Genomic DNA, 25,252 nt, shown 5'->3' with positions numbered 1-25,252 from the left:
CGATCCACACCACTAGGTATTAGTGTTCATTGTTTCCCACAGGACTTTTATTAGTCAAGGCATTCGGGGGTTAGCTGGTATAAGAAACACATCACTATCATAATTGTGCTGTTAAATATGAAAAATGGTGTGAACTTTTGGCTAACTTTAGAAATTACATTAGACAAAACACAAAAGCTTTATCTTTTCAGGGCACCTAGTCAAGGTGGTAGGTTTTTGTTGTTGTCAAGGTGGCCACCTAAACAATGAAGTGCTGGAGGAGACCCTGGTGTTGACCCTACTGTACCTCTAAGAGTGGTGCCCAGGCCCAGAGGAGACCCTGGTGTAGACCCTACTCTACTGTACCTCTAAGAGTGGTGCCCAGGCCCAGAGGAGACCCTGGTGTAGACCCTACTGTACCTCTAAGAGAGGTGCCCAGGCCCAGAGGAGACCCTGGTGTAGACCCTACTCTACTGTACCTCTAAGAGTGGTGCCCAGGCCCAGAGGAGACCCTGGTGTAGACTCTACTGTACCTCTAAGAGTGGTGCCCAGGCCCAGAGGAGACCCTGGTGTTGACCCTACTCTACTGTACCTCTAAGAGTGGTGCCCAGGCCCAGAGGAGACCCTGGTGTTGACCCTACTCTACTGTACCTCTAAGAGAGGTGCCCAGGCCCAGAGGAGACCCTGGTGTAGACTCTACTCTACTGTACCTCTAAAGGGGGATTCATACTTGTCGTGACTGGCGCTACCCTCCTTCATACTTCACTCGCGACCTCACTCGCGACCTCACTCGCGCCGTCACGTGATATTTTGTAACTTGTCGTGCGCCACCAGCGACCATACAGGTAGGCAGACAAAGCAGGAGTTGCGAAGAGAGGCTACAACTACTGTAGGCTACTACAGAATGGATCATGCCTCATTTTGAGGATAATAAAATGTCCTAGAGAGTTATTTTATCTTCTCTCTTAAATGTGGTTCAGTGAAACAATTGTTTACTTTGTTCAGAAGCACGTTGTGTTCGGCGATATATTTAAAAATTCTGCCGCCAGAACAATGCTCTCACATGGTCTTGGAATGATCTGGCAATGTAGGCTACAACAAAAAATATATGTTTCAATGTGGTAAGTCACAAGTCAGACGTTCAGTAGCCCTACAGCAGCCGTGTTTGGCTTTCTATTTTATACATCCGTAGAACTCACGCTGCAAGTTGCGAAAGATACTGCCGTTTCTCTCATGAACAGCAGAGGGCACTTCCGACAATGCGAGCGAAAGCCTTCTGAAGTATGAATAGTCTGTCGCAAGTGATGACGTCATTAATGGTTCTCGCGCCACACGCGACAAAATGCGCACGTGAAGTATGCAGAGCCCTTAAGAGTGGTGCCCAGGCCCAGAGGAGACCCTGGTGTTGACCCTACTCTACTGTACCTCTAAGAGTGGTGCCCAGGCCCAGCTGCATCCTGCTCCTTATGTAGCCTGACATGAGGTGCCGCAGGTAGTCAGACTGCAAACAAGAACAAGGAAAGAATTAAAGGTGCACAGTGTAATATCTCTAGTACCTGTAGTTCATTTCCAGAAGTCATGCTGCCCATTCACTAATGTTACCCTTTTCATGAATACCGGTACTTAACACCACCATCAAATTCTAAGGATTCATTATGACTGGAAAATTTCACTTTTCATACAGTACATGAAAAGGAGGATCTTCTCCCTGGGCCGCCATTTTGAATTTCCAGAAATAGGTATTTTTAGCTGAAATACTTACTGTACTTGAGTCATACTAGTAAATATTAGTTGATTAATTAGTAGATATTCATGAAAAGATCAGATTTGGTAGGAGACAGCACAGTTTCACTGAACAGCACAGTTGCAATACCTACTCTGGCCAGCCTCTTACACAGTGCACATTTGAACAAACATCAAACAAACTAACCAAAAAACCCACAATCCAAAAGAAAAAGGGTCTTTTTTCAGGTCCATTGAAATGGCATGTGATGTCACATAAAACTACCAAGATGCAGTCAGAGGCACAGCAGGACATACAGTATGCATGGGTGCCAAAGGCGGCTTAAGCAAATTGAACACTCTGCCATGAATAGCATCTCCTCCGGCTCTATTCACTAATCTACTAGTTTAATTATCTGAAAACGGTGTGACTAGGAGTGGTAGTCAAGTCAGGTCAAGTCAGTAATTGACATATTATGCGCACATTGGTTTTCCGTTCTGTGTATGAAATGTGCTACATAAATAAGCCTGCTTTGTTTTATGCTTCTCCTTGTAAGTCGCTTTGAACAAAGGCGTCTGCTAAATACCAATGTAATGTAATGTAATGTAATGTAATGCTTCGCTTTTCCCATTAGGGAGACAGGATCTCATGCCAACCTCGACGTAATACCTTTGATCTTAGCGCCCCCTTTTCATCATCGAACACCAGGTACTGAACAGACATCTGTGGAGGAGAGAAGACAACATGACACACTGGCAAAGACACTCAGGCCATAAGAGCTTCACCAAAGCATAACTTAGCTTTATAAGTTTCAACATTCTAAATAACAATTAAACAAAAAGTTTATCTGTATTTCATAATAGTGCAATCGCTTTCATAATACCTAGAAATTACGATACAAAAAAATAAATAAAATTTGGGTTTTTTTGTAAGTGGCTTTAGATAAAAGCTTCTGCTATGTAAGACAGGAAATCAAGGCACCCAAGATTGCAAAGGTTATACTATTTATTTGGTTACATGCCTTGAGTGCCTCGGATTTCCTATCTGGCACAAGTCTGAGAGACCCGATGAACACCAAGAAAAAAAGGTGAACACCCTGACGCACTCTCACACTCAAATGTGTTTGAGCTTCTTGTGCTCTGTGAAATGAAATGTAAAGAATGTCTTGTTTTCATGGCATGTGTCCACTGATCACCTTTTGTGTGGCATCAGTGGGTTCAGGTTCTGGTTCTGGGTCCTCCTTTATTCTTGGCAGCATATGTTGAGTCAATCGCAGCTGTAGTGAGGTATGTTCGAGGGCATGCATACAAACAAAGATGAGGGATCTATCTGAGTGATATCTCCAGTGGCTCGCTGTAATAGTCATTGAAAAGTTAACTACCATAGTACTACAACACTATGACATAAAACAGGGCCTTAAGTAATGCACTACGACTTGGTCATTGCCATTCTGGTAACAGCAATTTGATATCGGCCTGTCTTAATGGGTTAACACATCTTGGCCAGGACTCCCTGGAAAAAGAGCTTGTAACTCAACAGGACCACTTCCTGGTAAAAGAAGAATAAAAAATAAAAATTGGATGTCATCAGGACTAACTCACAGGCTGAAGCGTGTATTTGTCTTTCCCAAGGCTTTCTTTGACATCAACAACCTACTGGACAAAAACAGGGTACTTCTTTAACAGAATATGAATAAAGTGGTGTTTCCTTGCATTATAGTTTGAAAAATATTAGAGAACGGCCGTGTATGTGTGTATATGCTGTTTTCAAAATACCACTCAAGAACACAGAAAATCAATATGCCAGCTAATGATGGTGATGTTACACGGGCCCAGGGATTAAAGCAAAAAAAAAGTCATCTGACTGAACTTTTTTACCGGTTAGGCACCCGATCGAGTATCACTCCGTAACCCAACGAAAACCAATGTAGCCAGGCTCTGCCCTCATAACGAAACATACACTGGTTTTATGCAAGGAATGGTGCCAGAGCCAGCACTAGGCATAAGCAGACAGGGCAGTCGCCTGGAGCAGAATAGGCCTATGTATTGAGGGCGCCAGTAATACCAAAAAGTGCCACAAAATCAGAACTTCAACCAACATAACACTTTACACTTCACATTAACAAACATAACCTCCTTGGCGGAGGTAATGAATATTCATTATACACTCAGTAGGCCTATATGCACACTCAATATGAATGTACCTGTAGGTACTAGATCAGATGCTATGCTATGTTTACAGATGCCAATTTCTAAATACAAAAAAAGGAAAGAGGGAAAGGGGGCAGGCCTAGGCCACCAGATTGACTAGAACTGGCCGAGAATGGAGGGATAATGGATACTATATCAGACTGCAAACATTGAACTGCAATTTGGGGCACGTGTTGGTTATTTCCTCTTATTTTTCTACCCATTGTTTATGAATTGTTTCACAAACATTATGCAGAATGGATTCACATTGAGTGTTGCTTCAAAATGGTCTAGCTGATATCACAGAATTATTGACTTGGAATTGCAATGCGTTGATACAGTGATTCCATTATTTTGTTGTTGTAGTAGTAGGCTATATTTTGTCTTTCCCATCAGAATGGGCAAACACTGTTCTGGTGAAAGCATGGTGCGCATTGCTTGCAGTTGTATTTCTGACATTTAAACTAGTTGGTTATTTTGTATGTTTTTCACTATTCGTCCTGTTACAAATAACTTGTTGATGTTTACAAACAGGGTGCGGTAGTCTACCTCTTGTATTCTACCGTTTTGAAAACCTATGGCTACCGGTACTTTTTTTGCTTCTCGATGTGCGGTGCCAGGCACACGCTTACCATTGATTTAAAAAACGTCCCCGATTCCTACACGCACTCATGTTCTATCCTACAAGCTGACACGACGCAAGCAGACACGACACAGTCAGACATACGTCTATATAACAAAAGTAGCACACTTTCCCAAGCTTGTCGCGCAACTTTCCACTCGAATCAAGACAAATCACCCACCTATCAGTCCTGAGTGCGCACTGCGCAAATAACTGAACTCAAACGAAGCGTATAGTCCGAGAAGATGGGCACATACGTTGAGCCACTCAAAAACGAGCACACACAACTGTTGCTGCACACTATTCCAGTTAGCAAAAATAGCATCACAGAGTAGCCTACAACAAGCCTTGAAAGTGAAACAAACACCGAAACGGCAATTATTGACCACCCATGAGAAAAACTGCTTCCCAGAACAAGACGTGGCATAAAATATTGGCTCTGCCAGGGATAGCCTCCGTGACCCCTGTAAAATGCAACCCATTTACAACTTATTTCTTAAATATATCGGCAACAACAAAGTTAATATGCTATGATTACAGGTGAGACTGTAAATTATCCGTTGTCAGAAAGACAACTAGAGCTAGTTCTACACGTAGCCAGTCAAACGCGCTAAACTTTGAGGATGAAAAGCATGTTATTACGCATGGTATATTCTAGCTAGTTGCCAATGATAGCCGTCCCATTGGGGCTATGAATAATGTTAGTAAAAGTCACAATGCTTAAAAGAAAAACCCTTCATGAAAAGGACATCATGCGCAGTCGAAGTAAACTATTCTTTTTTTTTCTAACTATCCGCCGCGGCAGGTGCAATGATAATGGAAACATACGTGTCCTACCTTTTTCCAGCTATGCATTCCATGCGCATTATTAGCCCATATTGGAATATCAGTCCAACCCGTTTAATGATTGTCATTGCACTTTAAAGACATAGTATTACACTCATTTTCTTTTCTGCGGTCAGCAACAATGTTTGCTATTTGATTTTTTAATCTCTCGCGCTGCGCCGCAACCGAATTGTTGACCGCTGGTGTACTTTTTTTTTTGGAACACGGAAGACCAGGGGATGGCTCAAAACTACTGAGTGAATCTGTTGTATGACACAACCGGTGCTGGAGTATAAAACTAAATCCGTGCACCAAACACACCTCTCGTCCCCTTCTCATGGCCAGGAGTGCTCTCGATTTGAGTTCAGTTGGAAAGTAAAAATTGTAAATTAATTGACATGAATTATAAGGACGGAAATCCGTCCAAACGAAAATCCAGTTGACGGAAATCCGTCATAGCGACGGAAAACTTTAATCCCTGGGTATATTAGTGGATGCAAGTGAATGCAATTCCCTTTTGTGTTATTTGACTATATTCACCATCACCTTAGTCTCCTCAGCAGTGTCCTCTCTTTGTCGTGCGAGGAAAGAGCAGTCTCTTTTCTTCTTGGACTTGAGTAACTTCTTACGAGTCATCTCCTAGGAAAGACAAAGAGAGAAACCAAAGGGGATTTTGGGTAGGTATTCACAAATACTTCTCAGCTGAGCTGAAAGTCTACCAGAACAGGTGTTTTCATAATTGCACAAATGCAGAGACAGTAACCCAGATGTGTCAAAAGTAAAAGTAAAAGTACTTTTGTGGTGTAATTACAACAATGGCACGTGACATTGCATAGCTATTACATCATTTACTCCATTGTACCTCATGAGAGAGATAGACTGTGTTTTTTTTACTGAAAACCTAACAAGGACCCACCACAAACTTGATCCAACCAGTGCAGAGTTAGCTAATCGTAAGACAAGTACACAGGTCTACTGGTTACTCAGATAAGTAACTTGTATTGGAAGGAAACTGTGTTTCTTTTTTTTACTTTTACTTTTACTTTTGACACCTCTGCAGTAAACATAGAGTACAATAAATGAGGATATATTATGGAACTAAAGAGTACTGTACCATTATAGAAAACGGCATCATCCCTAAACAATCATAGTGACCATAAATCTTAACATCCTGAAACTCAAGGCAGTGTGCGTCCTCTTTGCTTGTGTGTAATGCTGCACCTTACAAGCTTCAAGTTGGTGTGGAGGTCCATCAGAATCAGAGCTGTTTGAACCACAGGTGCTGGAACACAATCAAAAACATCAGCTTTCATTACCTGGCCCTCTCACGAAAGCCAGGCAAGGCACAACTACATGTATTTCATGTGGTAGGTTAATGTGCTTTATGAAAGACGATAGCAAAGAAAAGTAAAATGATGATTGTAAAATCAATCAAGATAAAATAAACATAAGCATATTGATGCCACAGAAAATTACTGAGATAGAGCGTGCAAAAAAAATCAACAAAAAACAACATTCACGAATGCAAGCTGATTTAGTATTTAGTCAGTAGGGTTTGCAGGACTTACCTGCCATCACCACTGGGTGGCGCTCCTGCTTCAGAAGAGGCGAGAATGAGGCTGGCGTCTTGTTGAAGGGATTCCTGCAGCTCTCTGACACATATGTTGTACTAAACAAAAGATGTTTCACATACAGTATGTTATTCTACTGCCTACCACTGACTAAAGCATCAAAACATCACAGTTTTTTCTTCAATTTCAAAAATATTTTTTGCATTCAAAAACACTTAAATTGTAATTTGGATTCAAAATGTACAGGGTCAAATCCGATTCCACTGAATACTGGGATCAGATGAACTTATTACATGGGTTCTTTGTGTCAAGTGCACTCTACCACACTATATACATTATAAACTCTTTTAATTGAGGAAAAGTCTAGTCTATACAGCAGAAGAGTGCTCAATTTACTTAATCACAAGTGACATTTTCACCATGTGTAGAGCAAACAGACACACACCTGGGTCCTGTCAGGGTCACAGTAGTCCAGAAGAGTATCACAGAAATGCGCCCCCAGGTCCTCCAGGTCCCGAATGCTGAAGTGTGTTCCTTTACGATGGCCTGCAACAGAACGTTTTGTTTATGGGACCCCTTTAAGGGAACTAGATCAACACCAACCACAAACAGTTTTCTATGTTTTTTTTGACAATACAGTTTCTTTGTAAGTGTTTTGCTTTTCTTAAGTCACATACCGATGGTTGACCCACAAAAGGAAGTCTCTAATGTGAAACTGTTTGGGATTCCAAGTTTCCACAAAGCGACGCGGCCAGTGCCACTCTTGCTTCGCTGCACCTTAAACTTGCAGTTCTCGAAACAAAACTGCAGGAGAAGAGGAGAGAGACATAATGTAATGGCAGTACTGTACTGTGTAAAATATAGCCTTGTGCTTTATTTACACCAAAAGTGTTGTAATGTCGTAATATACACTCACCGGCCACTTCATTAGGAACACCTGTTACAACTGTTCATTGAGGCAAATTTCTGATCAGCCAATCACATGGTGGCAACTCTATGCATTTGTGTATGTAGACATGGTCGAGATGATCTAATACAGTTCAAACCGAGCATCATAATGGGGAAGAATGGATATTTAAATGACTTTGAACATGTTATGGCTGTTGGTGCCGAAGGGCTTGATTTGAGTATTTCATAAAAGACTGATCTACTGGGATATTCACACTTAACCATCTCGAGGGTTTACAAAGAATGGTACGAAAAAAAATCAGTGAGCAGCGATTCTGTGGGCAAAAATGCCTTGTTGATGGCAGAGGTCAGAGGAGAATGGCCAGACTGGTTTGAGCTGATACAAAGGCAACATTAAGTCAAATAACCACTCATTACAACCGAGGTATGCATAAGATAATCTCTGATAGCACAGCACATCAAATCTTGAACCAAATGGGCTACAGCAGCAGAAAACCACATTTGGTGCCACTCCTGTCAGCTAAGAACAGGGAAATGAGGCAACCATTTGGACAGGCTCACCATAAACGACACTAGAAGATCAGAAAAATGTTGCCTGGTTCGATGAGTCTTGATATCTACTGCAACACTCAGGTGGAATGGTCAGAATTTGGCCTCAACAACATGAAAACATGGGTCAACCCTGCCTTACATCAACGTTTCAGGCTGGAGATATAATGGAATAAGGATATTTTCTTAGCACAATTTGGGCCAATTAGTACCAATTTATCTTTGTTGGAATGCCACAGCCTACCTGAGTATTGATGCAGGCACTTCAAGCAGTTCTGAAGGCAAAAGGGGCTCCAACCCAGCACTAGAGAGGTGTTCCTAATGAAGTGGCCGGTGAGTGTATTTTCATTGATGTCTTTTTGTTTGTTTGTGTTTTGTTGGTATTGTGTTCTGAGATCCGGGGTGGTTTGGGTGGGGGTCGCCATGGGAGTGGGTGGGGTGGGAGGCAAATATGTGTGTATTGTTTAGCTGTTTTTGTTTGTTTTGTATATATCTGAAAAATAAAAAAACATTTGATCAAAAATATATATATGGAAAGCAGTTGAAATCTACTCTGCAATACATAAAAGCTTTTAGGGATGAAAGCAGGGATGGAAATTAACACCAGCCACCAACCAAATGCAAGTGACATATAGAAGTGGTTGGTAAACTTTTAACACAGAATAATAGTTTTAGCATACTACTGCAGAGCCTGTGTGTGCCTATGTTGTGTTTTCTTCTGTATCACTTTAATGGTGTAGCTTACCAAGCCATCTTATAGTAATGTGCAGGTACTGTACATGTAGGCCCACAGTGGGGAAATGACAATTCAAGAAAAAACGGTAACACTTTATTTTAGGGATACATCTATTAGCACTAATACATACAATGTACCTGTGTAAGTAACTTGTAAGGCATGTACAAAGCAAAATAAAACATTTGTAAGGCATGTATTCGGGTAGATGACGGATAGGCAGCAAAAAACTTTTTTTTTCACAAAACATTGTTTATGAGGAAAAAAGTATATGTCTACGTAGTGCAGCAATTAATCTTTCAAAAAATCCAAGTGGTCACAATGTTGGTCTATTCATTGATTATTTATTTACGTTGATAAAGCAATTTGCTGAAAATATGTCCTTTGGTGTGACGTTAAGAAATAAATATATTAAGTAATGTAGAAATGGCTTGATTGAGTTTTATGAACATTGTTACACTCTTCATATTTATTGCAATTTTTTAAAGTCTGAATTTAATGAGAAATTACCATTTAAGTATTTTTTTCCCCATTAGATGTGAGATTATTAGAAACCTTCGAGGAAAAACAGGGATATCTTTCTTTTAAATGTTCAAAATTGTCAGAATTTATACTAACTTTTCAGGGATGATAATTTGTTCTTCCCTAATGCAATATTCAGTGTTTATCAAACATATTGTTTAGCTCAAACAAATATTTGAGCGTTTAAAACATGTCACACCGTAGGACATTCATGTCACGCTAAAGGACAGAAATGCAAAACTGAGCCAGAAACAAATATATCAACATGATTATTTTGTCTTTTGATCATGTTGTAGTCAATATGGACCTACACTTTACACTTATAAGTCTTTGAATCGTCGATTATCAGCCTATCGTAACTCTTAATGACAGCCATGCGGTCATTGAATGTAACCTGCAGAGCTCATAAGACTCATACTGAAGGGTGACCTTGGCATGACCATCACACTTTTGTAGGTATGCTATGACTGTCACACCATTGAACCTGTAGTGTGTAGTGGTCAGTGCCTGTTTGGTATCTCAAGCTGGACAGCACGCATTTATGCTGTATATTGAGCTCTCCACAGCATACTTTATTCATCTATACTCCTCTATATACTCTCTCACTGATCTTTCCTTCACTGTTACCGTTATATTTTATGGTTTCAAAGCACCATTAATGACATTTTATATAATTTGACAGTATCTAAAATCAACAGCAAATATTCATCAACAATGCATCAAAGTATAAATTCCAAAGGCCAATAAAGGAATAAGTAATTTGAATACACAATATTTATCTAGTCAAACAACAAAACAAAAAAATATGTACTACCAGTTGTTTTAAAAGCTATTTCTCAAATATCTAGTCCATTGGTGTGACCTGTTTGTCCTTTGGTGTGATACTCCAAAGTGTCACACCATAGGACTTTTACCATCACACCATAGGACTTTTACCATCACACCATAGGACTTCTGAGCTTTTGAGTTCATTTAAAGCCATGTCATTGTCAACTGAAATACAATTTCACCTTTAGTAAGATGCATTTTCATACATGTACATAAGAAAAAAATATGAAAAATATACACTATTGTCAAAATGTATTTTATGGCTGTCACACCAAAGGACTACAAAACTAATACATCTTGTGGTAGCAAAACATAATTGATTGACTGAAGAACTCTGAGAGAAAAATCTAAAATCCACCTTTGCCATTGGCTTCTTAAGGGTCTAAAGTCACAATTTATGTACCGCTGGAGCTTCAACAATAGATAATTATCCACAGAATTAACCAAAAAATGATGTCACACCACAGGACATTATTTTCTGCGACAAAGTTTCATATGTCCATACGGTCTCAGAAAAACAGGGAAAAAATTAAGCATTGCCACTTGCTAAAATAGACACCTTGAAAAACATGCCAGGGTTGTTTAGACAAATGACTGAGCTTTGATTATTTATTTAAAAATGTTTTAATATGGAGAACCAGGCTTGCCTCAGTCACACCATAGGACAAATGTGACATTTGACTCAAAATTAAGTATACTTATTTAAGCTCTGTATTTATTACACATTGCTTTTTCACAACAACGACATTAGTTTAATCATTTAAAGCGTTGACAATTTTGAAAGCATGAATTTACTTAATTTTAAGAGCCTGCGACAGCAAAATTTACACGTCACGTCATCTACCCATTCACAAATGTCTTGTTCATGCATAATAAGGGATTTATTACCAATTTAACCGTAGTAAGGACCTAGTAGGCCTTAGCGTTTGCTTAGTACATGCCTTACAAGGTACTTATGCAGGCATTAACATTGTATTAGTGCTAATAAATGTATCCCTAAAATAAAGTGTTACCGAAAAAAGCTTATGGCAAGGCCAGGCTTATTGTAACAAAATTATATTTAGAATTTCATTAGAAGAGCAGACATGCCCACATGACAAATAGCCTAAATATACAGTACAGTATGTATGTGACATTTTTTCAGTGTAGCCTATTTTTTGTGGGCAATATTGCTGAATTGTAGCCTTGAAATAAGCCAGAAGGATGATAAGAGGCTATAGGCCATGACTAAGAAGCTGAAATAGCTAAATAAAACAACTGAGTAATTTGTTCAACGAAAAGAGGCAATCACTATTTCCTAATGTCAAGTGTATGAGCCTTGGTAGTGTTTCAGCCTTTTTAGTCACGGCCAGTGATTGGATACTCCGCAGAGTTCATCAAAGAGTATCCAATCACTGGCCGTGACTATGAAGGCTGACACACTTCGAGGTCTCAGCATGCTCCATAGCTCACCATGTCAGGGAAGTTCTTACTCAGCATGAAGGGGAAGACGCGCTCATGCATCTGCTGGTCGGACGCCAACTCACAGCCGTAGGTGAAGACATTCTGTTTACGGCTGTGTCCGTGGAGGTCAAAATACAACAACACCTCTCTTTCCTCACACAACCTGAAGGGGAATAAGGGAACAAGGGAAATATCATGTGTAAAAATGAACATCAGCATCTAAAAGTTTGTTGATACAAAGAGCAATGGCACTTTTATGGTAAATAATGGTTAAGACCAATTGTACCAAATGTTGATCTAATAATCACATAATGCTTCTTACAATTTTGATATGCAAATTAATAATATATGCTTTGGCTGATTAGGTCAAATGAGTCGTGTGCATAGCACAATCAAACACAACAAAGTGTAACCAACACCTTCACTGTGGTCGTTTAATACTTAATATTGCTATTGGTAATAACATTCCAACATTCCAAAGGGAGACAGTCAGCACCCTACGCAGTAGTGTGTAAACCCAAATTAACATAGGTAATAAAGCAATGCTTACCGATGTACCATAGTCCGCAGTGCATGGACAGTGGGAAAGGAATCCTTCAGACTGGAGGTGTAGCTGCGATTGACGTCTCGTCCCGTGAGGGAGCAACGGTAGTTTCCCACAATCACGCCGTCCGGATTCAGCATGGGGACCAGCTTGAGGATAAAGGTGTCGCGGAGCAGCTTTGCATCGGATGAGTCACTCAGTAAGAAGTCAATGATGCCCTTCATGACCCAAGAGCTGTTGGTTTCGCCTGGGTGGACCCGGGCAGTGACCACAATAGCAGGCTTGTGTGCAGCCTCCTCCGACTCACCTGGCTTGCCAGTGGGGCTCGTCACCGTCAGCACCGGCACCAGGTTTCCTGCCAACGAGCGGCAGAGTGTCCGGACCTTGCAGAACGAGGAGAGCTTGGGGTTGTTCTCGATGGCGGAGAGGTAAGACCACAGTTTGGTGTAGGTGTACGGGTAACAGTGTGCCAGGTAGCAGGTGTCTCGGTCGTAGGGGAAGCTGAACATCCAGGAGAGGGAGAAGCAGGGCAGGCCCAGGTGGCAGCGTCCGTTGCGATAGTAGGACACGTCCTGACCCACGCGGTACCAGCCCACTCCGAAAACCCGGGCCCTCTCCTCAGAGTACAGCAGGGGCTTCTGACCTCTCTCGTACAGACTGGTGGCTTTCAGGAAGTTGGTGATGGTGAAGCGGTAAGGGATTCCTGCACGTGTGTTCCTCACTCGAAAGTAGAACCACTGTGTGTGCTTTTTGGTGTACATGTCTGTCCTGAGTGTGAGCTCATAGGCAAACTCCCCACTGGAATGAAAGTAGAGGTGAACCAAATCTCAATGCAGTAACTCTGACAAACATGACAAACAGATGAACATGCAAGCCGGCCTTAATGTGAGAAAAATAGATTTTTTTATAAATTTACTGTTACAAGGACTGCAACGACCAAGTTGTACTGAAGACTTTGTTTAATATCGTAGAAGTGTAGTAGCCTACTATGGTAGTAAAGCCTTTTAACCCATTGTGTCCTGGAGACACATATACGCTGCATTCAGGCTTTTGAGATTTTAGATGTTTTATTAAAAATGTGGGTATGTTAGAGCTGAATGAACAGTATACTAGTGCAAAATGAAGGTTCTATACAAGGGAGTAACTTTGACTTTGACATTGGTAGGGACACTAAATTGGTGTGGGGTTCTGTGGTTTCTCCCCCGAGAAAATTTAGAAAATACAGTTGTTAAAAGTACAATTTTAACGCAATATGTGAATGTATTAGCCTATGAATGAATGTAGCTCAATGGTTTTAGAGGGGTATGATTTTTGACCATTTTCATTGTGCCTGTGTGTGTGTGGAGGGGGGCTGATTACCAATCATAAGTTCATGGCACACAGATGTTATATCAATGAGCAGATGATATGTCAACGAGCGTTCCTTAGGAAGTTGGTCTTTCAATCACACGGTTGCAGGCTTAAATCCCACCCTTAGGCTACCTCTGTTTACACCTCCATCCATGACTGGAGTGAAATTGACCAAAGCAGCTAGTTCTGATACAACATTGCTCCAGAGACTGTTACCAATAACATATAAGTAGCTTTGGGTTCAAATGTCAGCAAAGTGGCATTGCCTAACATGAAAATGATCACCAGTTCTGCCAATAGGCCTAGCCCACTCACTTTATTGACATTTAGGCCTATTTTAACAGCAACAAAAATGACACTGACATTTGCAAACCTTTTCTTGAAATAAGCTTGCATGTTTTTTTAAATAAAAAATAAATAAGACCGGGCCTAGAATTTTTTTTTGGGTTCCGGTGCCGACTGACCCTTTTTATCCTCCAAAATTAGCGATGCTGTGTGGACTGTTGTAGCCTACATACAAAACAACACATTCTCATAGGCTAACTCCCTATCTCTCGCTTTCTCCCTGCCTGTAGCTGCGTTTGCATCATAGCAGCCTACAGGCTACACACGTGCGCGTGCAAGTGTTTTTGCGCAGCGCGTCTTGACAGAAATCCCAGCGATGTCACCACATAGTTGCGCACCAACTGTGTCACGTTGTAGGCGAATTTTAATGCTACAACATACCAGTTAGCTTTGTAGCCCTTCTACATGACCGAAATGCAATACAACACAATGAGTAGGTGTAGGCCTATCTGCGATTTTTGAATGATGTTGGTTACATACTCTTCATGGAAGAAGGCTTCCATTTCAGCCGCGTTGGATGTTCAGCGAGATCAGAACCAAGTCGCAGCAATTAGTCTAGGCTACTCAAGTAGTCCTACAGTTAAATAGCCTGTAAAACAAAGTCAGGTTAATTTAATATGAAATAAGGGAAATGTTTTGCCGAAGTGTAGCCTTCCTTTAGGAACTCTTTCATTTACCACATGGGTCGCGTTAACAGAGGTTTGTCCGACGGATTTTTTTTAAAAGGAAGACTGAAGATTCTGAAGCCTGCCCGTCCTTTCGACGGTAGTTTAAATAGGCTAAATAAGCTCGGGTCCCTGCACCCAAATAGGCTAATGAATTAGAAATTGCAGATGATGTCGGCACAACTTTTCGATTCGGCTAATTAAGATTCAGAACCGTTTGTAGGCCTATACGTAGGACTAGGCTACTACATTTCACCACAATCTGATTTAATGGCAGGGCGAAGTTATCCCTCTATCGCCTTTCATAAAAGTTTCTTAGGCCTATCATAAAACGTTTTTTTTTTCATATCATAGCCTATAGGCTACTCAGGCGTCACCACAAACTCCTCACTTCAAACAAAAAGTAGGCAGGCCTATGTACCAGAAATACTAACGCACGGTGTTTTAGGCCTATATAAGTAACTTTAATCTGACGTTTTGAAATGGTAGTTGTTAGACTAGGCCTACTCGTTACTGAAAAAAAGTAGTGCGACTACAACGTTACCGGCAACACTGGTCGTGATTACACAGTAGGGGGCTAAATATTGGTGGGGACGTGTCCCTACCGTCCCTACCATAAATTACGCCCATGGTTCTAGATTTTAAATGTAACTTACTTCATGTCTGTATGTGATTCGGAGGCTGAGATATTTAGGATTTGATAGGCAGAGGGCACCCTTACCAAAAAAGGGCTTAGGACAAAATGGGTTAAATGACTCATTACAGTTCTGAGTTCTCCAAGATCAACATTCATCTCAACAATTTCAGTAAAATTATGGCCCAAATGTTAAAATTCAGACTGACTCACACTCTGTGCGCAGACAGTAAATTGCCACTTTCGAATCGCCCCTCAAAGACAAGCGTGGTGTCATTAGGCCCAGATGGTGCTTCAGATGCTTGTGAAACGGCACATGGACATCCTCCAGCACGAGAACCCGAGAAGTAGCTCTCCTTACCTATAAAGTAGTACATGTGTAAATACACCTGCAGGAATGTGACAATATTACGTTTATGATGTTACTGGTAAGTGTTTCTTTTTCTTTTTTTATAGCGTCGAAGACCACTCAGTCAGCTAGTATTTAAGTACTGCATGTCTGAGGTTTTAGGTTACTGAACATTACTTGCTTATGAAATAATTTTACACTGCATAACTTTAATCAGTGTATGGTTATATTGTAGAGTATGGACTAACCAGCTGGTGCATGGTAAACAAGCCTGCCGCCCAACGTAAAGGGGATCTGGGGATATTCAGAGGATTTTGGAGACCAAAACGGCTCCGGACAATAAGGTGCCCAATCTGTAAAATAATATTAAAAATAATAATGTATACAATATACAATATATATGAGACTGCACATGAGGGTACACGTAACATACTGTATTAATTTATACCAGGGGTGGGGAACTTTTTTTTCAACCGAGGGGCCACTTCAAATTCATCCGAGGGCTGTAAAAGTCCTCCGAGGGAGGTACTATGACCACAAACCAGGATTGCCCCCTGCACTTTAGACCTAGGCCTATATTGAAGGCAGCTACCTTTAAAGCGATGGTTCGGAGTAGAATCACCCTAATGCCATTTGAACCGTGACACCCATCCACCTTTACACCCGAAGTGTTTTCTTCCGCAGGCTTACATCAACAGAGTTGCCGTGTTATTCGATGTTTATTCCGGATAGCTTGACTCAAGCGCATATGGATCCTGGGCACCGTCTCCAAACTTTCCCCACAAAAATAACATGTCATGACACCAAACTTCTACAGTATAACAAATGTGGTTTGTACTCACAAAAATATGAATTTGAAACTTTGTACATAGTCCAGGAGTTTATTAGTAACAACACACGAGACGATTAGCTTTTCTGCTGCTAAACATCCGTCCACGTCACTTCCTCCAGCTGGGAATTTGTTGATGGAAACAAATACACGTGAGTCCGGAAGGAGGAAAACTCAAAAAGACAGCTTGCGCTACAACTAGAAATTAACCACTTCGGATTTAAATTTTACCACGTTTAATAAATAGAAGACGATGCCACACTCGTGCATATATCCTGGCTGTGGACTAAAACACAAACCTTACAATAAAGAAAGTTTCCATGAACTGCCGTACAGACATGATGACCAGGAACTTCTACAGCAGTGGATGATTGTTTTGAATATGGACATTACGACACCGGTCGAGACGCTGAAGAAAAAGCGCTATCGTGTCTGTAGTAGACATTTCGACAAGGACGATTTCATCCAACCTAGGACTGTCAATGAGAACAGGGTGCAGCGAGTGAGAGTAGGCCTACAGCTAAAAAAATATGCCATTCCACGAGTGGGGCCACCGGCGACAGGAACAGTGGAGGTAAGTTTACTATGTAAGGGTTAACGTTCGGCGAGAAGGTCGCTACCGTGGAATAGCAGCACGACAGAGAGAATCTTTAGACCCCGACGCGGAGCGGAGGGGTCTTGTTCTCTCTGAAGTGCTGCTATTCCACAAAGCGACCGACTCGCCGAAAGTTAACCCGCTTATTATATGGATATACTTAAATGATTCACACATGCGGGGTCATTTCTTTAGACCTATTTAATGTTAAGATTGTTGCTGCGCAAAACAAAACAGTGCCGTTGTGGAACACCGCTAGGCAACAGCTAGGTAGGCTAGCCAGGACAACAGGTGTTGTCTATCACAGCAGCTGATTAGAGTGACAAAAGACCGGACCCCCTGCGGAGTGATATGAAACATTCGCTTTAGCCACTGACTTGTATACAAGCCAGTGGCTTTAGCAGTGAACGTCTTGTTGCCATTGACAGCGGTAGCCAGGACAACGGGTGCTGTCTATCACAGCAGCTGATTAGAGTCTTGATGAAAAGTCGCTTTAGCAGTGAAAAGTCTTGTTGCCATTGACAGCGGTCTGTTATAGACCAACCCGTCCGTTATCGAAAAATAACAGACGTCCGAACGTTGGGGAGCCCCGTTGAAATGAATGGAGCATTCGACAGATGACGTCACAACCATATAATAATTCATGATAACGTTGTGTTCTAATTTCTCTGGTTCTATCTGGCTATCTGCAGAGAAATTAGAACAATCGCTTCCGGCAATATTATGCCATGCTGTGGACAGTCCCAGCTGGAGGAAGTGACGTGGACGGATGTTTAGCAGCAGAAAAGCTAATCGTCTCGTGTGTTGTTACTAATAAACTCCTGGACTATGTACAAAGTTTCAAATTCATCTTTTTGTGAGTACAAACCACATTTGTTATACTGTAGAAGTTTGGTGTCATGACATGTTATTTTTGTGGGGAAAGTTTGGAGACGGTGCCCAGGATCCATATGCGCTTGAGTCAAGCTATCCGGAATAAACATCGAATAACACGGCAACTCTGTTGATGTAAGCCTGCGGCAGAAAACACTTCAGGTGTAAAGGTGGATGGGTGTCACGGTTCAAATGGCATTAGGGTGATTCTACTCCGAACCATCGCTTTAAAAGAGACCCCACCTTCCCTAGGTCCCCTGAATATAACTAACTTGTATTGCAACATTCTAAGATTCCTTTACAAAATATGTCATATTTTATGTGAAGCTGCATAAAATTAAAATTACATCGGGGGCCGGATAAAACAGCCTCAAGGGCCGCAAACAGCCCTCGAGACATAGGTTCCCCTAGCCTCGCGACGCCATCCTCTGTACTCCACCCAAAGATTTTGGCTCCGCACATTGTCTGGCAAAAGCCTCGAGCTCGGTTCTCTCAGTGTTTCGCCAATCAACAAACAGTTGAGAGTGGTGACGTAGAACTCACCCGCGAGCTCCGTTACTGATTGGTTAAGGTAACTATATTCACACTTTCGTTTTGTTATTTGTATGCTTTTGCAACGCTATAACGTAACAGGCATACTAATAAAGCACAATATGGGTTTTAATTTGAGTTTGGATCTTCAATTAATTTAAATGATAGAGTAAGATCAGACCATCTCCCATCGTCCACGGAGACGGATTCCTCATGGCTTTTGCCAGACTGATTGACGGAGTCAACAGTCGGCTATTCGCCCAGGCCAAGGTTCCCCACCCCTGATCTATAAAATTGTTTTTGTGTACCATTTGTGTTGTATATTTGTACACCTACAGAATGTGCGCATCGCCCTCCATTTTGTAAAATTGTACCTTTTCCTCACCAATATGATTAATTTCTTCCTGTATCACCTCACACTCCTTTGGCCAACGAGACAGGGTCTGACACACATGTCCAGAGCTGCCATACAGGTGGCGGGGTTCAGAAAGACGAGGCACTGTACGTCCCGACTGGATCTCAAAAACAACCTGAGTTGTTTTGGGCTGTAGCTGGGCAGCATCAATGGCATCTGTGTCAGAAAAAACATTTACCTGAGCCACAACATACATTTCAAGCCATCCAAAAGGACATACAAAACAAACTACACAAAAATTAACACATGTAAAATAGGCCTAAGCCTGCTTATGTTGCTAAATATGTGTAACCTGTAAGTAGTGCACCTGTCCAGGTGATAGTCCAGGACCAGGATTTTAATGTCATGTTAAAAAAAAAAAAAACCTTTCCTGGACAATCAATGAAGGATACCATTGTGGACAAGCAAAAAGGTCGATTGAGTTTGAAAGAAATGTCCAGGATTTTTTTTTTTCCCAGACAGGTGCCAACCCTACCTGTAACTGCATGCTATGTTGAAGTCATTTTCAGACTACATGCATTTTCTATGCTAGTGATTTTGAAGCCACAGCATGTCCTGTGTTACCTGACTCTTGCCATCTCAGGTTATGCCCTGAGCAGCTTATTTAGAAAGCACTACCTTGATTTTTGTTCACATTCCCTGCAGCTTTACGCTTTTGTATGTCCTCTTGATGTGTCCTCCTCAACCTCATCTTCATAGCAGGTTGAGGAGTTTACAGAGCAGTTGGTAGAGCATAGCTTTCGATCTTCATACTATCTTGTGCTTTGCCTGCAAGGAGATGCATTTCACCCTTTCCATGAAGAACCAAATACCGCACACAGTGTGATGGAACTTCGCAAAAAAGTGCATTTGAACTGTTTATATTTACAGTCGTGGCAGTTCAGATATGAACAGTAAGCTAACGCAACACATCGTAATCCTTGCATCAAACTTAGCCTACAGAAAAGTGTTAGCTGTGTCAGTTCTTAACCATGCTTCCTGTGTACTAATACCTTAATGTGATGTCATTCAGACGTCTTTGTATCATATTTCAAGGATGCCAACAATGAACAGCTTGTGGGAAAAAAGATTCTGAAGTGTGCCATTGTTTACCATTGTCAGCCATGCATGCTTTACTGGGGGTCGGGTCAGGTGTGATATCTCCATGGCAACTTTAACTGAGTGAGCAAGCTGTGCTGTACCAAAGTAAAAGCGGCTGGTTTATTCGGGATATTAGAAAAATAATAACTTTGAATTGTTTGAATGATACGAAAAAAATCTTTGCACTCCAAGTTATATATTTGTTGTGTGTATTCTATATGTATATTTATTTATTTATTTTAATACAAGCAGAGAACGATGTCATACATTGTGTCACATGACCACGAGACTCCACGTGACACGTGAAGAAGGAAGTGTGTTTTGCTGCTCATTTTGGTACCACAACAAGAATTTCTCACAAGCTGTCGACTGAACGGTTTTACGCTACGACTAGGAACACATTAGAGGTATCAAAATCTCTGTCCGTTTGCATGACTACTCTCCAGGTGTAAATGTGTAACTGCTTTGCAGTTACCGTATACCTAGATTAAGCCAACGTTAGCAGTTCACTTTAGCCCTTCATGTTAGCTCCAGCCAGAACAATAGCAAGTTTTCCAAGTCGCCTACCGTCGCGTTTCAATACCCGTTTTTACACAAATTATTCCAACAGTGGCTACAATGGACCCCACAGCTTCGGGAGTATTTTGTGGGAGGATGCTTAGCATGGTCAACTCCGAGGATGTCAATGCCATCATTCAAGCACAACGACATATGTGAGTATTTTTTGTGTCTCTGCTAGTCGATTATTTAACATTATGCTTGCTTCTGTTCCTTTTTGTGCAGTATTTGAATAACAAAATCACCAGCAGTCTGTCAGTCTGCACAAGCAGACAAACACCGATCTTGTGCAGCAGTCTGCACACACGCAGCATTTTCACTCCTGTCAAAAAACAGCATGATTGACTGTCTCTTCAGGTTTTTATCGAGTGGGGAGAAATGTTGTCCCCATGAGAATATTCTACCTATGGTTGACTTTTGGTCTGTGTATGCCTGCCCCAATACAAGTGATGAGTTGCTCAAAAGTCATCTGTTCTTTATATTCTAAAGCAGGGAAGCTGACAAGTGAGGGACTAAGAGGTCAACTGTAACTGTCCCTGGCACAGGGAGATGAGGGGCCCATAATTGGGTCCTCATTTAAATGATTGGGTGGGGGACCCTTTGAGGTGATTTTGACCTGGGCCCAGTCAACGCTGTCAGCAGCCCTGTTCTAAGGCAGTGGTTCTCAACTGGAATAGTCTTGTTGGGTCAGTTTGCCATGGTCAATACGTTGTGAGTGACCCAAACTGTGTGTCGCACCGTCAGATTCTTCCAATTATAATAAAAAATATTATCATACATTTCATAATATGCATTATTATCTGCATTGTATGCTGATATACAATGTGTCTTATGAAGTAGTGGAGAGGAAAAGGCCTATTAACCATGTTTCACTCTGTCTTCAACATCATAGTCATTTTTAGTGCATTGCATCACAGCTCCGCGACCCACCCAGGAACCCTCCGCGACCCACTTTTGGGTCCCGACCCACCAGTTGAGAATCACTGTTCTAAAGGATGCCCTACAGAAAAGCGGTGTACTTGTGTGTGTTATAAGGGTAGGCCTAAGGTCTAAAATTCATCTATATAAATATATTGCTCTCTTGGGCTCACATTTGCCAGGCTGGACCGCTTTGAGAAGACCAATGAGATGCTGATCAACTTCAATGGTCTGTCCAACGTGAGGCTTCAGCAGATGAACGACAACTTCCTGCATCACACACGAACCCTACTGGAGATGAAGAAAGACCTAGACAGCATTTTCCGCAGGATAAGGTTTTTCATCCATTTGTTTTGTACATTTTCATACCGGTATATTTTTAGTTGTGTTGATGTTGATGTAAACACTTGAAGGTGATGGGTTTGCTTTGTGTTATTCCAGGGCACTGAAGGGAAAGGTTGCTAAGCAGTATCCAGATGCATTCAGCAGTAAGTATCGTAACCCCCTGTGACACACTATCTGGTGCACCCGTAACAAGTGGTTATGCCAGATGTTAGAAACACAGAGATTGGTCAAAGCTAAATTCACGTTTTGTTAAAAACGAAAGTTCGAGAGAAGCGTAATGAAATTTGGCATGCCTAATTTACCACCTGCATTCTTTTCTCCACTCAACTTTCATTCGGCTGAATTCAGCGCGAAAAAATAGGCACGCCTATTTGAACTGCTGCATCTCATTCTCCGCTCTGCCATCCTTTGGTGGAATTTCAGCGCACTGGAATTTGGAACGCTCCTTAATTAACTGTACAGCAGTTATTCTATGCTCACCTGTCTCCAGTCAGAAATGTTCTTTCTCGCTCGCACCCACCACCTCCCCGTTCGCCTCCCTTACGTCGCTGTTCTATCGATTCGTCAAGCGTTTTGTCCCTTCCACTCAGTTCACCTCACTCCATTGCTCTCTAACCATCATCCATCGGGGGGTGTCTGCTCAGAGCTCGCACATATCTGCAGGCGCAGATACTGCCCGAGCTCTCAGTGGCGCCCCGTACTCCCGAGCTCGAGAATGTTTACTGCATATACTTTTCTTGGCCGTGGCAGTACTTCAGCACCATGGCCAGTGATCTTGCCCAATACGCCAAGTAATCTATCTCACCTTCTTGAGTGCAGTCGTCCCTGCGGACCCCGTGACACACTTTGATGATTGGTCCACCACGTGGACAGCCTCTCTCCTGCGAGAGCAGCACAATCACGAGAAGAGATGTATGCATACATGCTTAATCCAAATTTCAGATAATGAACTAATGAAATTCTATTGATTTAAGTTAAGTGTAACATTTACGTTACGACCAATCACTGTTGGCCCTGACATCTGGGTCAAAAGTTATTACGGATCCAGATAGTCTGTCGCAACCACCACTGCATTTCCTTTATTATGCATCTTATTACCTGCCATGTGTGTCATCTCTGATTGCATTGCACTTGTAGCAACACAACACTTGTTGCGAATCACAAGCTCAAATTCATGCATTTCGGTTTATAGCAAGTGGTAATATATAAATGACATTTCTCCACTCTTTAAAATCAGGGGTTCTCAAACTTTTTGAGACATTCCCTCACCCGCAGGGGTCCCCTCAGACTCACCTTTGAGAACCACTGTTTTAAACACAGTTTGAACGAGAAATGCACTCAGAGAGTGCAGACCTCCGCCAAGGAAGCTGTTTGATAGAACATTTCTGGATCCACATCGTGATCCGGATCACCACCAAAAGTTAATCACTTCCATTTGTCATGTCCAACAACTCCACAAAATTTCATCCAAATCCGTTCGCGACTTTTTGAGTCATCCTGCTGACAGTCAAACAAACAAACAAACAGTCAGGCAGACAGAGAAACCAATACAACCGAAAAGATAACCTCCTTGGCGGAGGTAATTATCTTGCTCTAATTGTAGTCCTTAGAATGCACACGCATCCAATTAAAACAGTTGTCGGATCACAAAGCAAATGTAAAGAAAAGAAGAAAAATCTGCACATTGTTGCTGCTCACCGATTTAACAACACAAGGTTTGATCTCTCTCTGTCTTAGTGAGGTGTACTGAGGAAGACTGTGTGAGGTCAAATGTTGTGTTAATAAATAAGGGAACAGCAACAGTGTGCATATATTTTATATATTAGGGGATGGGTGCATTGCTCAAGGGCACTTCAACCATGGAGGCAGGAAGGGATAGGTAAGGGTGGGGATTTAACCTGCAACCCTATGATGCACAGTCCAACGCCATAAGCATTACACGATAGCTGCCCATGTTCTGCCCTTGTTCTAATTAACAGCTTATTTTTTGCTCTAATTAACAGCTGTTCATGAGTCCCCTATTCTTGAGGATGAGGACGAGGACTTTGACCCAGTCCCACCCAGTGTAGCCACCACCACCACCACGGCTACGTCCGAGCAGAGCACCGAATCCTGCGACTCATCCCCTGACGTCGTCTCCCCTACCGTAAGCCGCTGCTCCGAGGACCTCTCACAGGAGCAACCAGAGACTCCTACCCTTAACAGCCCCCCGGGAACAGAACTCAAGGACGAAGGCCCAGATTAATACGGGAATAAGAGGGTTATTCCAAGTGGACTCTTGTGATGAATGATGTGGCTGTGCAAAAAATACTGTCGTTTGGTCAACGATGGTTGATGCTGCTGCTTTTTGGTGATTTAGTCTGCTTTGTTGTGGTTTGCTTAGTATTATCTTTCTGAAAAGCATAACTGATGTTTGACATGCACTGATGCAACATGGCACAGCATGACTGAAAATGCCGCCTACCACATCTCATTCAGGTTTTCATGTACAGTATGTACTACTCCTAATTGCTTGAATTAATTAAAACATGTTGTGGACAACTGAATTTTGGATTTTATTGTCACAGAGCATCATTTATTTTCAATGGAGTGAGTGGACGCCTGAAATGATGTGTGTGTCTGCTTCTGAGAGATGAGAGAGAGAGGTCCACACACCCGATTTTGTGTGGTGTACACTCTGTAAAGAAAAAAACGCGTATTTTTTATTACAAACAAATCCCTGAATATTTTGTCTAATATTTATCATGCTTCTATATCACATATTTGTTCTAGGAAAGGTTGTCCTCCTATCACTTCTACTCTAATTTGATCAGAATCTCAGTAGCATCATGGGCAAGGAGGTCTACATAACTTAAACATAACATTACTTACTGTATCATTGATTATGGGACATGATGTGTCAGCTAGTCAAGCATGGTAGTGGAACTGACATCATTTGGGGATGTATGAATGCTGTCAACATTGGAAATCTGAATTACACCTAAAGAAGCATACATGTCAACTGCACTGTGACTACAGAAGCAGATCATGATACTCTCCATAGGATTTCATTCAAAACTCACGTAATAAACATTAACAACATTTCAGAGAATTTTCAATGGTATATATATCTTGAGTGCTTAAGTGTCTAATAATTATCAGTGGTGGTTAACCTCGACTACCACCTCTAAGACTTGTGAAACAAGATCAATCTTTACATGAGATCTTACATTTGTCTTCAAGTAGTTTTCCCCTTTCTTAAATATTTCATAGTATACCATATTCATATACATATACATATTCAGATCATTTTGTGGAAAAAAAAACTCCAAACTTGTTTTGTCAACAA

The 25,252-nt window shown here is 41.6% G+C and overlaps 2 protein-coding genes across 4 annotated transcripts in view; one reads left to right on the top strand and one right to left on the bottom strand.

The window, feature by feature from the left end:
• LOC134447909 (cytosolic carboxypeptidase 2-like) overlaps window positions 1-20,136 on the bottom strand; it is a 46,900-nt gene extending 26,764 nt beyond the window's left edge. For 2 of the 3 annotated variants that reach the window (XM_063197628.1, XM_063197627.1), the window contains exons 1-16: window positions 20,016-20,136; window positions 19,642-19,791; window positions 18,994-19,179; window positions 16,029-16,133; window positions 15,645-15,792; window positions 12,444-13,235; window positions 11,903-12,056; window positions 7,587-7,713; window positions 7,355-7,455; window positions 6,907-7,007; window positions 6,560-6,620; window positions 5,885-5,977; window positions 3,304-3,354; window positions 2,898-2,978; window positions 2,372-2,425; window positions 1,405-1,480 (exon numbers count right to left, since the gene is read on the bottom strand). In XM_063197628.1, the coding sequence (XP_063053698.1) occupies window positions 1,405-1,480; window positions 2,372-2,425; window positions 2,898-2,978; window positions 3,304-3,354; window positions 5,885-5,977; window positions 6,560-6,620; window positions 6,907-7,007; window positions 7,355-7,455; window positions 7,587-7,713; window positions 11,903-12,056; window positions 12,444-13,235; window positions 15,645-15,792; window positions 16,029-16,133; window positions 18,994-19,179; window positions 19,642-19,720 (2,209 nt within the window). In that variant the 5' untranslated portion in view covers window positions 19,721-19,791; window positions 20,016-20,136. The remainder of the gene's footprint in view (window positions 1-1,404; window positions 1,481-2,371; window positions 2,426-2,897; window positions 2,979-3,303; window positions 3,355-5,884; window positions 5,978-6,559; window positions 6,621-6,906; window positions 7,008-7,354; window positions 7,456-7,586; window positions 7,714-11,902; window positions 12,057-12,443; window positions 13,236-15,644; window positions 15,793-16,028; window positions 16,134-18,993; window positions 19,180-19,641; window positions 19,792-20,015) is intronic. The other variant, XM_063197626.1, reaches the window with a different exon arrangement.
• A 220-nt stretch (window positions 20,137-20,356) lies between these two features.
• Window positions 20,357-24,467, top strand: LOC134447910 (kxDL motif-containing protein 1-like). The gene is made up of 5 exons (XM_063197629.1): window positions 20,357-20,510; window positions 20,714-20,816; window positions 21,762-21,914; window positions 22,021-22,067; window positions 23,928-24,467. Exons 2-5 carry the CDS (start codon window positions 20,722-20,724, stop codon window positions 24,167-24,169), a joined length of 537 nt encoding a protein of 178 aa, XP_063053699.1. The 5' UTR covers window positions 20,357-20,510; window positions 20,714-20,721; the 3' UTR covers window positions 24,170-24,467.
• Window positions 24,468-25,252: the final 785 nt, after the last annotated feature.

The sequence above is a fragment of the Engraulis encrasicolus genome, chromosome 4 (assembly GCF_034702125.1).
Source record: "Engraulis encrasicolus isolate BLACKSEA-1 chromosome 4, IST_EnEncr_1.0, whole genome shotgun sequence".
NCBI classification, from domain to species: Eukaryota; Metazoa; Chordata; class Actinopteri; order Clupeiformes; family Engraulidae; genus Engraulis; species Engraulis encrasicolus.
The sequence above is the reverse complement of the archived record's forward strand: the minus strand, read 5'-3'. Positions and strand labels throughout refer to the sequence as shown.